This window comes from Dendrobates tinctorius, unplaced genomic scaffold, assembly GCF_039654945.1.
Source record: "Dendrobates tinctorius isolate UK_male_01 unplaced genomic scaffold, ASM3965494v1 ptg000151l, whole genome shotgun sequence".
Lineage (NCBI taxonomy): Eukaryota > Metazoa > Chordata > Amphibia > Anura > Dendrobatidae > Dendrobates > Dendrobates tinctorius.
The window spans coordinates 13,037,155-13,047,038 of record NW_027361818.1 but is presented as its reverse complement, the minus strand read 5'-3'; the positions used below and the strand labels follow the sequence as shown (position 1 = coordinate 13,047,038).

The 9,884-nt window shown below is 45.1% G+C and overlaps 1 protein-coding gene across 1 annotated transcript; it reads left to right on the top strand.

The window, feature by feature from the left end:
- Window positions 1–625: 625 nt before the first annotated feature.
- LOC141049988 (olfactory receptor 1E16-like) lies at window positions 626–1,554 on the top strand. The gene has a single exon (XM_073546825.1). It carries the CDS (start codon window positions 626–628, stop codon window positions 1,547–1,549), a length of 924 nt encoding a protein of 307 aa, XP_073402926.1. The 3' UTR covers window positions 1,550–1,554.
- Window positions 1,555–9,884: the final 8,330 nt, after the last annotated feature.

The window sequence follows — 9,884 nt, the reverse complement described above, 5'->3', positions numbered from 1 at the left end:
GACGATGCCTGCACAGACCCCCGAAGCCTGCACAGACCACCGGCAGGCCGGCACAGCCCCCCGGAGCCAGCACAGACCACTGGCAGGCCGGCACAGCCCCCCGGAGCCGGCACAGCCCCCCGGCAGGCCGGCACAGCCCACCGGAGCCTGCACAGACCACCGGCAGGCCGGCACAGCCCCCCGGCAGGCCGGCACAGACCACCGGAGCCTGCACAGACCCCCTGGCAGGCCGGCGCAGCCCCCCGAAAGGCCCGTACAGACCCCAGAGAGGCTGTACAAGGCAAAAACAGGGTTTTTCTTATTCCGATACCGGAAGTCCCATAGACTTGAATGGGACTTCCGGTATCAGAATCGGCGATACCGATACTTTTTTTTAAGATCGGCCGATCCATTCCGATCCGATACTTTGAAGTATCGGACGGTATCGCTCAACTCTACTTATGGCCCAATACTCCGAGGGTCATCTCCACGTGGGGCTTCTCAGCATCGATAATCTGTGTATGAGGCATTTTTTCTACATATAGATTATTGTGATCCTTTAATGCTTTTATCATTTACATAATTCACTTTCTTACATGAAGGAGACTTCAATCAGTTTCTCTTGCTTTCAGTGTATTCACTGAAAATGTGCGACGTCAACCAGACTGAAGTCACAGAGTTCCTGATCCTTGGATTTAAAGGTCTATATAAATACAAATTTCTGCTCTTCATCCTTTTCCTCTTCTGTTACCTGATGATACTGGCTGGAAACCTCCTTATTATAGTGTTGGTGTCCACCAATCACAACCTCAATACCCCAATGTTCTACTTTGTCAAGCATCTAGCTGTAGCCGATATCATTTCCACTACGACCATTGTGCCCATGATGCTAAATGTAATTCTATATGACATGAAGGAGGTGCCAGTGAGGATCTGCATCTTCCAGCTCCATATGGTATTTATATTTGGTTTTATCCCGATTTTTCTGCTCACTATAATGTCTTATGATCGGTACTTGGCCATTTGCCGCCCGATGCGCTACAATTCTATAATGCAACCTCATGTTTGCTTCAAGATGGTTCTTGGCTCCTGGTTTTTTATCTTTTTGCTTTCCTTTGAGATGATTTTTTTTTGGGAGCTGGAGTTTTGTGGTAGCAACATAATAGACCACTTCTTCTGTGACTTAGGGTTTCTTCTTGAATTGACTACCTCCGATACTCACTTCTTGACTTTAGTTGACTATGTATTAACCATCATTGGCGGTGTCATCCCTTTTGCTTTAATTCTTATCAGTTATTTGAGTATTTTCTTCATCATAATGACCCTTTCATCCACCAGTGGCTTGTCAAAAGCCTTCTCCACATGTGGCTCCCATCTCACCACTGTATGCATCTACTATGGAACTATCCTCATGATTTACATGTCACCATCCAATGACAGATCATCGAGCACAAACAAGTTCTTATCTCTGCTGTACATTGTGGTGTCTCCAATGATGAATCCCATCATTTACAGTCTGAGGAATCAGGAGATCAGGAGAACTCTTCAACAAATGTTTAGACAATGTTAAGGATATACTTAAATGCAACACACATATTTATGAGACTATCTCAGATGATTACTGTATTTCCAGATGGGGAAAAGGAGGAACGGAAGATTTGTCTTCTGGATTTTCTTGACACAATATTCACAATAAATCAAGGATGAGATGATTCAATGACAACATTTTTTTCAATACATGTCATATTTTCTTTTTTTTACACAATTCCTCTATATATCTTTTTTTAACCCCTTACTGACATTAGATGTACTATCCCGTCCACAGCTGACACCCGGCACTATGTGTCAGGGGCAGTCACGGACCGCCCCCGAAACATTAACCCCTGGAACACTGCGATCAAACATGATCACAGTGTACCTGAGGTTTAGGGATGCATCGGCAGGGAGGGGGCTCCCTCTGTGCTTTCCTGAGACCCCCATAGCAGCGGGATATGCAGGTCCCCAGATCCAATATGGCCACGGGGTCCTGCGGGGAGGCAGCTTTCTCAGTGCCTGTAGATCGCCGGTCTGACACACTGCTGTGCAAGGTGTCAGATCAGCGATCTGACACGACAGTGATGTCCCCCCCCCCGGGACAATGTAATAAAGTTAAAGTTTTTGTCCTGCAAAAAACGAGCCACCACACAGCGTCATCAGCGAAAAAATAAAAAAGTTATAGCTCGCAGAATAAAGTGATGCAAAAATAATTATTTTTTATATAAAATTGTTTTCATTGCATAAAACCGACAAAACATAAAAAACTACCTAAATGAGGTATCGCTGTAACCATACTGACCCAAAGAATAAAAACGCTTTATCAATTTAACAACACGCGGAACAGTATAAACGCACCCCCCCAAAAGAAATTCATGAAATGCTGGTTTTTGTTCATTCTGCGTCCCAAAAATCAGAATAAAAAGCGATCAAAAAAGTCACGTGACCGAAAATGGCACCAATAAAAATTTCAACTCATCCTGCAAAAAATAAGACCTCACATGACTCGGTGGGTCACAATATGGAAAAATTCTAGCTCTCAAAATGTGGTAATGAAAAATTATTTTTACAATAAAAAGCATCTTTTAGCGTATGACAGCTGCCAAACATAAAAACCCGCAATAAATAGTAAATCAAACCCCTATTCATCACCCCCTTAGTTAGGAAAAAGTAATAAAATAAAATAAAATGTATTTATTTCCATTTTCTTACAGGGTTAAGGCTAGGGTTAAGGTTAGGGCTAGAGTTATGGCTAGGGTTAGGGCTAGGGTTAAAGCTAGGGTTAGGGCTAGGGTTAGGGCTGGGGCTGAGATTAGGGTTAGGAGTAATCTGAGGTGCGTGCTGCCTCATCCTTCACTTTTGTTGTGGGTGAAGGACACAAGGAAAGTGGTTGCTCCTGACCAGAAGCCTGCACTTACGACTCAGTGCTTGCATTTTTTTGAACTTAAGAAGAGGAGGCGATAGAGCTGGAGGCTGTTTCAGCAATGTAAACCAAAAACAGTTCCTGATTCTCCGGCTTTAAAAGCAGTCTACCTACTCCCATAACACGGAGCCTTACAGGCCTTCCAGAGCTACACCATGACGCTGGCTCAACACCTCCTGCCTTAGCTGCTATTGTGTTTTTGGCAAACCAAGCAGATGCACCACCACCACAATCAGTACCAGGTGGCCCCCCACACCCACGTCCGCATCCTCTTCCACCATACTTCCTCATGTTTTAGAAAATTGACCCAAAATACCAGCAGATATATGGTACTGTATCAGAAGCGTACAGCTCTATACAGTCTAGGGATAACAGTAAATCTCTGTATATATTTCATGAGTCATACACAGACGCTCACAGGCTCAGTATGGATTACCCAATAAAATAAAAAGGTGAAAAAGGGTACAGTATCACAAGATACAAGGTATATATAGTATAGTGAGGTCCGAGGAAGAGGAGGACAAAAGCGAGGCAGTTTTCTGGGAACTTATGTGTCATCAGGGGAAGGTGGGACAAAATCCTTTGCAACCCATGCATGGTTCATTTTAATGAAGGTTAGATAATCAACATTTTGGGTAGACAGACGGGTCCTTTTTTCTGTCAGGATTGATCCAACAGCACTGAAGACTCATTCAGATAACACACTAGCAGCAGGGCAAGCGAGCTCCTGTAAGGAATATTGTGCCAATTCAGGCCAGGCATCCATTTTAGAGGCCCAATAGTCAAAGGGGAATGTCTTGTGAGGGAGAACATCAATATGGGAGTAGTTTGAAACCATATTTGACAACTGTTGTCTCCTGTCACTTTTAATCGATGCAGTATTAGCAGTCATGTGAGCTGTACTTGAGAAATCATTCCTCAACATGGTCATTAAACCCCTGTCTCCAACGCCACTTCAGCTGTGTGCACCACGAACACCTCTTCCATTGTGCCCACTACTGCTCGTGGGAGAAACAGCACTGCTGCTGTGTGCTGGGAAAGCCTCAAACAACCTATTTACCAGAGTTGATTGTTTGTTAGCCAATATTATCTCTAGGTTCTCCTGTGGCATGATGTTGTGAAATTTGCCTTTGTAGGGTGGATCGAGGATGCTGGCCAGCCAGTAGTCATCATCTCTCATCATTTTGGAAATGCAGGGGTCCCTTTTTAAGATCCGCAAGGCATAATCGCACATGTGGGCCAATGTTCCAGGTGTCAATGATGCACTCCCAGTGGTGGGTGGAGGAGCACTTTCTGGAAAATCCACATCCCTCCAGTCACGCACAAACACTGTACATGACGTTGGAACGTAAACATTTTCTCTTGCCTCCTGAGAATCATCTTCCTGCCCAAAATAATCATCCCCCTCATCCTCCTCCTCCTCTTCCTCTTCTTCCTCCACCTCGTCCACGACAGTTCCCTGACCAGACAATGGCTGACTGTCATCAAGGCTTCCCTGCTCCTCCTCTGCAGATGCCTGATCCTTAATGTGCATCAAACTTTGCATGAGCAGACGCATAAGTGGGATGCTCATGCTTATAATGGTGTTGTCTGCGCTTACCAGCTGTGTGCATTCTTCAAAACACTGAAGGACTACAGAGGTCTTTCAGCTTCGACCACTGCACACCCGACAATTCCATGTCTTCCCTCAAACTGCCTGCCTGTGTATCCTCCCACAAATGCATTACAGGCTTCCTCTGTTCACACAGCCTCTCAACCATGTGCAGGGTGGAGTTCCACCTTGTTGCATCGTCTATGATTAGGCAGTGCTTGGGTAGGTGGAGCAATTGCTGCAGCTTCTGCATACGACTGGAGTATACGGCCAAGCGACGGATGTGCGAGCACAGTCTTCGCACCTTATGGAGCAGGGATGTTAACTCCAGATAATTATTAAGGTAGCACTGCACCACCAGGTTCAAAGTGTGAGCCAGGCAAGGTATGTGTGTGAGTTTTGTACGGGCTATGGCTGCCACAAAATTACGGCCGTTATCACTGACTACCTTGCCTGCCTCAAGATGTAGACTGCCCAGCCATGACTCTGTTTGTCACTGCAAGTAGTCTGCCAGTACCTCCGCGGTGTGTCTGTTGTCACCCAAAGCCTGCTGATGCTTACCACTAGCTGTTCGATAGTGGGACACCTCGTGTGCAACACTGCCAGCTGCGGATGGAGTGCTCATGCGACTGCGCTCTGTGGACGAGCTTTCGCTGATGGAGGAGAAGGAGCGAAAGCCTACGGCCAACTGTTTCCTATACCGTGGGCTAGGCAGCACTGTTCCACCGCCGCTGTCCCCAGTGGAGCCTGCATCCACCACATTAACCCAGTGCGCAGTGATGGACAAGTAACTGCCCTGGCCATGCCTACTGGTCCATGCATCTGTTGTGAGGTGCACTTTTCCACTCACTGACTAATTTAGTGCATGGACAATGCGGTCTTTCACATGCCGGTGGAGGGCAGGGATGGCTTTGCGAGAAAAGAAGTGCTGACTGGGTAGGTCATAGCATGGGACAGCGTAGGCCATGAGGTCATGGAAAGCTTGTCTTTCAACCAAACGGTAGGGCATCATCTCTAATGAGATTAGTTTGGGAATGTAGGCGTTCAAACAAAGTGTACGCGGATGAGACGATGAGTACTTTCTTGTCCTACTCACAGTGTCACAGGTAGGGTGAGCTGGACTGGAGAGCTGCATAAGGGGGACCTAGCAGTGGACATAACAGAGTGAGAGGGGGTTGATGATGGTATTAGTGGTGATGGCCTAGATTCAGTGTTGTGTTGCAAAACCATTCGGATTCCCTGAGTGCTTTGGCCTTGCGATGACACCTCCACATTTAGTGCTGGTGGTGTGCTTAACTGTGGCAGTAGTCTTACAGTGGGGGAAGCGATTGAGCGTTGCTGGCTACCTTTAGTCTGAGCAGGTGCACACATGCTACCTGAGGTTTTGTAGTCCATCCATGCTTGCAAGTGCATGTTGATTAAATGTCTAAGCATACAACTGGTATTCAAATTTCTGAGTTGTTTACCTCGGCTGAAGGTCCTTCCGCACTTCTTACAGGTAACCTTTGCCTCATCAGTAGGATTTTGGACAAAGAAGTGCCACACTGCACTCATTTTCTGGCCTTGCATGCTGTGCTAAGTTGACCATCTGGCCAAGCTGTCCTGCAAGTCTTTTAGTTTTTTGTCCATGTTTTTGGACAGCTACGGGCCTGCCAGATAACCGCTGCTGCAATGTCAATGCCTGCTGAAGATCCTTCTCCTTATCTGAACTATTGCCAGCACCATCCTCCTCCCACAATGCATGCCAATCCAGGTCAAGAACTGGGTCATCCATCACCTCCTCTTCAAAGTCATCTGCACCTTCCTCTTTACTTTCCTCTGTGTCACCGTGTAAGGTGGTATAGTATGCGGGAAGGGGCACCTGAGTTTCATCATGGTCAGATTCTGGCTCAGTACACTGCAAGGGTAATGTAGTGCTTTGGGTCGATGTACCAGCAGAATTATCTAGCAGTGGCTGTGCATCAGTGCACTCCATGTCAGATTCATGTTGGACTGGGGAATTCTGGATTTGACTGGATAACCCAGGCATGTTATGTGAAAAGAGCTCCATAGAGTAATCTGAAGTATCGGCTGCTGCATTCTTAACTTTTGGTGGGGGTGAAGGACACAAGGAAAGGTGTTTTTCCTGACCAGAAACCTGCACTGACGACTCCGTGCTTGCAGGTTTCGAACGTTGAGAAGAGGAGGCAATAGAGCTGATGGCTGTTTCGGCAAAGTATGCCAAAACCTGTTCCTGATTCTCCGGCTTCAAAAGCGGTTTTCCTACTCCAAGAAAAGGCAACCTTACAGGCCTTCTTGGGCCAGATGATGACGCATGCTCAACACATCCTGCCTTAGCTGCTATTGTGCTTTTGCCAGAACCAGCAGATGCACCACTACCATGAGTACCAGCTGTGCCCCCCTGCCCACATCTGCAGACTCTTCCACCATACTTCCTCATGTTTGGGAAAATGTACCAAAAATACCAGCAGAGAGATGGTGCTGTATGAGGAGCGTCCAGCTGTGTAAGGTGTATGAAAAAAATTAAATCTACGTATATATTTTGTTAGTCACAGACGCTCTCACAGTATGTATTGGAGCGTAATCCAACAAGCAGATATACGCAACTGTATCAAAAGTGTACAGCTGTATTCGATTTTTGTGTAACTAACAATCTCCGTATATGTATTTACAGAGTGTCACACACACACGCTGACTCTGTATAGATGTGAATGTAATGCTGTCATGAATTGATTTTTGATTGGGTAGATATACCCTTGTGCGTGCTGTGGCCTGTCCTAATTAGCCAGAGTCTTATTGAGCGCTCAAGGAAGGAAAGACGCCACACCTGGTTAGCAGCAATACCTTTCAGCAAAACTCTGCTGGTTTATTGAAATATACATGGTTTTATCAGTTCGTACAGAAAGGAGTGGTTACTCATTAACATAAAGGCTGAACTTCTTATCTAATTGGTCAGTTTAAATACATGAACATATATGGATGTCCGATCTGAGGTTACTTAGAAATCAGATGATTTACTTGCGATGTCAGCAAGACTCCAGTATCGGCTTGGACCATCTGCCTTAACTTCCTCTTCTGTATGTCTGGGACAAATGTCACAAGACAATACTATCATAAGATACCATCTGCTCCCCAGACTGGCTTCATGGGGTTAGATCATCTATAGCCACTGATTATAAAGTTCAAACTGTGAATATGTATCTGTGTGTATATGGCTATATAAGAATACATGAGTATATGGAGTATATAGCAGTATATAGCCTATAGCAGGCAAGTGAGATCTAGATAATATACATATACATACAGTGGGGCAAAAAAGTATTTAGTCAGTCAGCAATAGTGCAAGTTCCACCACTTAAAAAGATGAGAGGCGTCTGTAATTTACATCATAGGTAGACCTCAACTATGGGAGACAAACTGAGAAAAAAAAAAAAGAAAATCACATTGTCTGTTTTTTTTTCATTTTATTTGCATATTATGGTGGGAAATAAGTATTTGGTCAGAAACAAAATTTAATCTCAATACTTTGTGATATATCCCTTTGTTGGCAATGACAGAGGTCAAACGTTTTCTGTAAGTCTTCACAAGGTTGCCACACACTGTTGTTGGTATGTTGGCCCATTCCTCCATGCAGATCTCCTCTAGAGCAGTGATGTTTTTGGCTTTTCGCTTGGCAACACGGACTTTCAACTCCCTCCAAAGGTTTTCTATAGGGTTGAGATCTGGAGACTGGCTAGGCCACTCCAGGACCTTGAAATGCTTCTTACGAAGCCACTCCTTCATTGCCCTGGCGGTGTGCTTTGGATCATTGTCATGTTGAAAGACCCAGCCACGTTTCATCTTCAATGCCCTTGCTGATGGAAGGAGGTTTGCACTCAAAATCTCACGATACATGGCCCCATTCATTCTTTCATGTACCCGGATCAGTCGTCCTGGCCCCTTTGCAGAGAAACAGCCCCAAAGCATGATGTTTCCACCACCATGCTTTACAGTAGGTATGGTGTTTGATGGATGCAACTCAGTATTCTTTTTCCTCCAAACACGACAAGTTGTGTTTCTACCAAACAGTTCCAGTTTGGTTTCATCAGACCATAGGACATTCTCCCAAAACTCCTCTGGATCATCCAAATGCTCTCTAGCAAACTTCAGATGGGCCCAGACATGTACAGGCTTAAGCAGTGGGACACGTCTGGCACTGCAGGATCTGAGTCCATGGTGGCGTAGTGTGTTACTTATGGTAGGCCTTGTTACATTGGTCCCAGCTCTCTGCAGTTCATTCACTAGGTCCCCCCGCGTGGTTCTGGGATTTTTGCTCACCGTTCTTGTGATCATTCCGACCCCACGGGGTGGGATTTTGCGTGGAGCACCAGATCGAGGGAGATTATCAGTGGTCTTGTATGTCTTCCATTTTCTAATTATTGCTCCCACAGTTGATTTCTTCACTCCAAGCTGGTTGGCTATTGCAGATTCAGTCTTCCCAGCCTGTTGCAGGGCTACAATTTTGTTTCTGGTGTCCTTTGATAGCTCTTTGGTCTTCACCATAGTGGAGTTTGGAGTCAGACTGTTTGAGGGTGTGCACAGGTGTCTTTTTATACTGATAACAAGTTTAAACAGGTGCCATTACTACAGGTAATGAGTGGAGGAAAGAGGAGACTCTTAAAGAAGAAGTTACAGGTCTGTGAGAGCCAGAAATCTTGTTTGCTTGTTTCTGACCAAATACTTATTTTCCACCATAATATGCAAATAAAATGAAAAAAAAACAGACAATGTGATTTTCTGGATTTTTTTTTCTCAGTTTGTCTCCCATAGTTGAGGTCTACCTATGATGTAAATTACAGACGCCTCTCATCTTTTTAAGTGGTGGAACTTGCACTATTGCTGACTGACTAAATACTTTTTTGCCCCACTGTATATATTTCCATAACAATGCGAACGGCATATATACAATACTGTTTGAGAATCAGACAGCTCTATACGGTGTCTGTATGGAAAATTGTCAATCTCCGTCTATTTCTATAGGGACTGACACACGCTGTCTCTGTCTAGTTTTGACCGTCATCAAACAGCAGATATACGAAACTGTTTGAAAAGCGGACAGCACTCTAACGTGTAGGTCTGGAAAAACAGAAAAACTCCTCGACTTTTTTTCCAGAGTAACACACAGAAAGCTTCTATTTGTCCGTGATACCAGCCGGTACACGGTAGTGTGTGAGGAGCATACACCGCTATACGGTCTGTGAAAAAATGAACGCTCAGTAACTTACCAGGAGAAAATAATAAAAGTTGGAGTGCTTTGAAAAAAGCAGTTTGAACACCAGTGCGCACACAGCAATGCAGCTATCAGGTAGCCTTACTATG

What these genes read in the sequence shown, in the direction of transcription:
- LOC141049988 (XM_073546825.1), top strand. Translation starts at nt 626, where the DNA reads ATGTGCGACGTCAACCAGACTGAAGTCACAGAGTTCCTGATCCTTGGA.